This window comes from Notolepis coatsorum (assembly GCF_963971535.1).
Source record: "Notolepis coatsorum genome assembly, chromosome: 2".
Taxonomy (NCBI): Eukaryota; Metazoa; Chordata; class Actinopteri; order Aulopiformes; family Paralepididae; genus Notolepis; species Notolepis coatsorum.
The window spans coordinates 233,230,834-233,235,475 of record NC_140166.1 but is presented as its reverse complement, the minus strand read 5'-3'; the positions used below and the strand labels follow the sequence as shown (position 1 = coordinate 233,235,475).

The 4,642-nt window shown below is 44.9% G+C and overlaps 1 protein-coding gene across 1 annotated transcript in view; it reads left to right on the top strand.

The window, feature by feature from the left end:
• Positions 1–4,171, top strand: part of LOC311223886 (kelch-like protein 10) — a gene marked incomplete at both ends in the record, with an annotated part of 61,855 nt that extends 57,684 nt beyond the window's left edge. The window contains one exon of the mRNA XM_084308648.1: positions 3,770–4,171. Coding sequence (XP_084164774.1) covers positions 3,770–4,171 — 402 coding nt within the window. The remainder of the gene's footprint in view (positions 1–3,769) is intronic.
• Positions 4,172–4,642: the final 471 nt, after the last annotated feature.

Below are 4,642 nucleotides of genomic sequence, written 5' to 3'. Positions count from 1 at the left end.
AGTACAACCACAGTCTGACACTGTTGACCACTAGGAGCTGCCCAGTACAACCACAGTCTGACACTGTTGACCACTAGGAGCTGCCCAGTACAACCACAGTCTCACACTGTTGACCACTAGGAGCTGCCCAGTACAACCACAGTCTGACTCTGTTGACCACTAGGAGCTGCCCAGTACAACCACAGTCTCTCTCTGTTGACACAGGGGCGGGGGCGGGGGGGGGCGGGGGCGGGCGGGGGGTGTTGGGAGTTAAATATAGTACAGTAGGAGGTGGCTATTATTCTCACTAGCTGCAGGACAAATAGGGAATCCTGATTTAATCTGGAGAGTTATTGGAGAGTAAGTGGTTTTTTTCTCCTGAGAGAACAGCTGGAGAAAACTAGAGAGAGAGAGAGAGAGAGAGAGAGAGAGAGAGAGAGAGAGAGAGAGAGAGAGAGAGAGAGAGAGAGAGAGAGAGAGAGAGAGAGAGTGTGTGCGTGTGTGTGTGTGTGTGTGTCCACCTGCCTTTGAGGTCAAAGGTGCACTGGTGATTCAATAGACTGAGACTGAGTTAATGGACACACACCTACCTACACACGCACACGCACACACACACACACACACACACACACACACACACACACACACACACGGCAGATCATTGGGAGACAGAATGTCTTTTACTCAATATTAACACATTCCCTGCCACGGTTATATCCATCAATGTAGCCTCACTGCCACCACTCTAAGCCTATGGAGATGTTCACCTTCTTTGCAGGGCTATAACTTTTTAAATTGTATTGCTAAATTGACATTACTATGGCCCATTCAACATCGATTATCTATCGTTCAGGATGTAGGAACGTTATACTTTTTCATTCATAGATTCTTCCAAAAATACCTTCTAGAATATAAGAATGTTTTTATCGTTTTCTCCAGTAATTCCTAGAACGGGAGATATAGGCCTAAACGCATACCGGTATATAGATTATCGATTGCCATTTGTTGGATATTTTTTAATTATTTTGAAACGTTTTAAATTTACTCTGGTGTTTAAATTTCTGTGAATATTGTTTTTATTATGTACTGTACAATCGTCGTTTCTGTAAATGAGGGTAACCTCAGATGCTTACGATTTTAAATAAAGGTTGAAATGAAACATAGATACACTGAACAATTTAGTTGTTTACACTTGTTTACGTACTTGACTTCTTGACTTTCTATTTTATACTTATTTTACTTATTTTATACTCTTGTTATTATCTAGCACACTCTCAGGAGCAACACAGAAAGAAACATGTCATGCAAAGTATTCTGTATTCTGTATGACAACTAATAAAGAAACTTGAACTTGAACTATAAACACACTCATAACCACACGTATCTTATAAACACACTCATAACCACACGTATCTTATAAACACACTCATAACCACACGTATCTTATAAACACACTCATAACCACACGTATCTTATAAACACACTCATAACCACACGTATCTTATAAACACACTCATAACCACACGTATCTTATAAACACACTCATAACCACACGTATCTTATAAACACACTCATAACCACACGTATCTTATAAACACACTCATAACCACACGTATCTTATAAACACACTCATAACCACACGTATCTTATAAACACCACCCCCCCCCCCCTACCCAACCCCCCCCCCCCCCCACTCCTAACCAACCCCCCCCCCCCCCCCCCCCCACCCACCCAACCACCTCCAATGTACAGTCCCCCCCCACCCCCACCTACCCAATCCAATGTACAGTTTCCACGCCTAATGTATATACTCTTTTCTTTCTGGACTCTTTTTGTATCACAAACAGTACTGTAATTGCAAATCTGGTATGTCATAAATGTATAGATGTAGCAGTACTGTCTATCTGTATGTCATGTATGTCATATATGTTACGATGAATTGAAAATGGGGGACCCTGATGTAAACAAGACGAAAGTCTTTCTCTGGTCTGCATCCCCTTAACAATTGTATGTATTGAGCTGTACTGTACTGTACCCATTCTGCAATCTGTTAATAAAGTTTTCATTCATTCATTCATTCATTCATTCACACACTCATAACCGCTCCAACAGCGTGCAGCTGCGACGTCACCACAACAAACGTGCTCAACACTCCGTCCAATCTGCGGCCGCTGGTCTGTGTTGACATCCCTCCATCACTGTCTGGCCCAGCATCCATCAACAAAGCAACATTCATGCTCCAGAATGTTCGCTCTCTCAACAATAAATCTCTTCTCATCCATGATATAATTACTGACGGGACTTTTTGTTTTTGTTTTTTAATGTCTTACTGAAACATGGCAAAATCAACAGGACTTCATCCCACTCAACCAAGCCACACCCCCAGGCCATGTACAGTATATACTGTATCCAAAAGCCACATTCTCAGCGTCGTGGTGGTGGGCTGGCCGTAATACATCAGGGCTGACTTCCTGGCCCAAGAGCTCCCAGTACCCCCTGTCACCTCCTGCGTGGCTCTCACTCCCTGGGCCTACACCACTCCAGGTGGTCCTCATCTACCGCCCCCCAAAGCCTCCACCTCCTTCAACATCCACATGGACTAGGGCTGTCCCCGACTAAGGATTTGGATAGTGGACGTTGATTGGCCAAAATTTGCCGATAGTCGACTATTAGTCGACTATGAAAAAATAAATTTGAAAAAAAAAAAGCATAATCTTTTTTGTATCATTCCATTTGGGCTGTGGGCGGTGCTTAATGTCTGAAGGAGTCGACTGAAGGCTTCTTGTCCTCTGCAAAAGCATGCAATTGGTCCACTGATGGATACATCTTGATATTTGTCTAGTGTGTTCATTAGATGGGTGAAATCCTCTTTCAGTGCCTCTGTGCCTGTTTTCTTAGGCAGTTAGCCTCTGGTGTGCGTGCCATTAGCGTTAGCCACGCTTCTAGGCTTATTTTCTTTTGGAAAGAATGATAATAAAAAAAAAAAAAAAAAAAATTGAATATTTTTAAAAAATGTTGGCATTCGACTAAGAGGTTGGCAGTCGACTACGGTCCTTTCGATGGATTAGTCGACTATTCGACTAATAGGGGTCAGCCCTAACGTGGACAACACCAGCTACACCACAGCCATTGATCTCCTCTCACTGCTGGACTGCTTCAATATCTCACAGCACACAGAAGGTGCCACCCACACAGAAGGTGCCACCCACACCAAAGGTGCCACCCACACCAAAGGCCACACACTTGACCTGCTCCACTGGCACAACACCATCCCATCTACAGTGTCTCGACCTGGCGGTGTCTGACCATCATGCCGTCCTTTTCTTTTTTTTTAAACTTAAATTTTTATTTTTATTTTTTCAACAACATACATAGACAACATTCATAGACAATACACAGTACATAAATTAAAACAAATAGACAAAAAATGGGTAAAGAAAAAGTGTGACATGGGTCCTTCGGTCCCTTCTACATTTGCATTATTTATTTACATTTTTATTCATTTCCTTGTATCCTTTTCAAACCTCTGTGGTGTCGTTACTTCCCCTCCTGTATTCTTCCCATTTTCCCCATTTCCATTCAAACTTTTCTTCTTGCAGCCTCAGCAGATGTGTGATTCTCTCCATTTCCTGTATCCCCTCTACCAACTCTATCCATTGATCCTTTGTCGGCACTTCTACCTTGTACCACAGTTTAGTTAAAGCTTTCTTGGCTGCCACCATCATGCCGTCCTTTTCACCCTCCCTGCTTCCCTACCCCAGCTGTGAAATGCACGCACCATCACCTACAGGAACATCAGAACAGTCAGTGCACCAGCCTGCCCACCACCCACCTGGCCTCAGCTCCCCCCAGCACCCTGGTGGATGGTCTGGCTGCCCACTACAACTCCGCCCTATCCCGCAGCCTGGACTCTCTTGCCCCCATCATAACGCGGACTGTCACCTACACCCGTCCTGCCCCCTGGTTCACCTCTGAACTTCGCTCCCTGAAGACTGTCGGTCGCCATTTGGAGAGACTCCATAGAAGATCTGGCCTCACTGTCCACCTCGAGGCCTACAAGGACCACGTGCAGACAGACCTACAAGGACCACGTGCAGACAGACCTACAAGGACCACGTGCAGACAGACCTACAAGCTAGCTCTCTCCACGGCCAAAACACAATACTATTCCACCCTCATCTTTTTGTTGTAACCTGCTACAGTGTTTTCTTTTGCATTGTCCCTGACAAATAAACAGATAAATACAAAATGTCACGGTTTGTGTTTGTGTTCACGTGACCTTGTACCACGAACCCATTGCATTCTCAGTTGGTTTCTGTTGCAGTCGTTGCTGCCATTGGTTAACCCCATTAAGCTGCAGTACTCACACACGGGGGTTAACCCCATTAAGCTGCAGTACTCACACACGGGGGTTAACCCCATTAAGCTGCAGTACTCACACACGGGGGTTAACCCCATTAAGCTGCAGTACTCACACACGGGGGTTAACCCCATTAAGCTGCAGTACTCACACACGGGGGTTAACCCCATTAAGCTGCAGTACTCACACACGGGGGTTAACCCCATTAAGCTGCAGTACTCACACACGGGGGTTAACCCCATTAAGCTGCAGTACTCACACACGGGGGTTAACCCCATTAAGCTGCAGTACTCACACACAGGG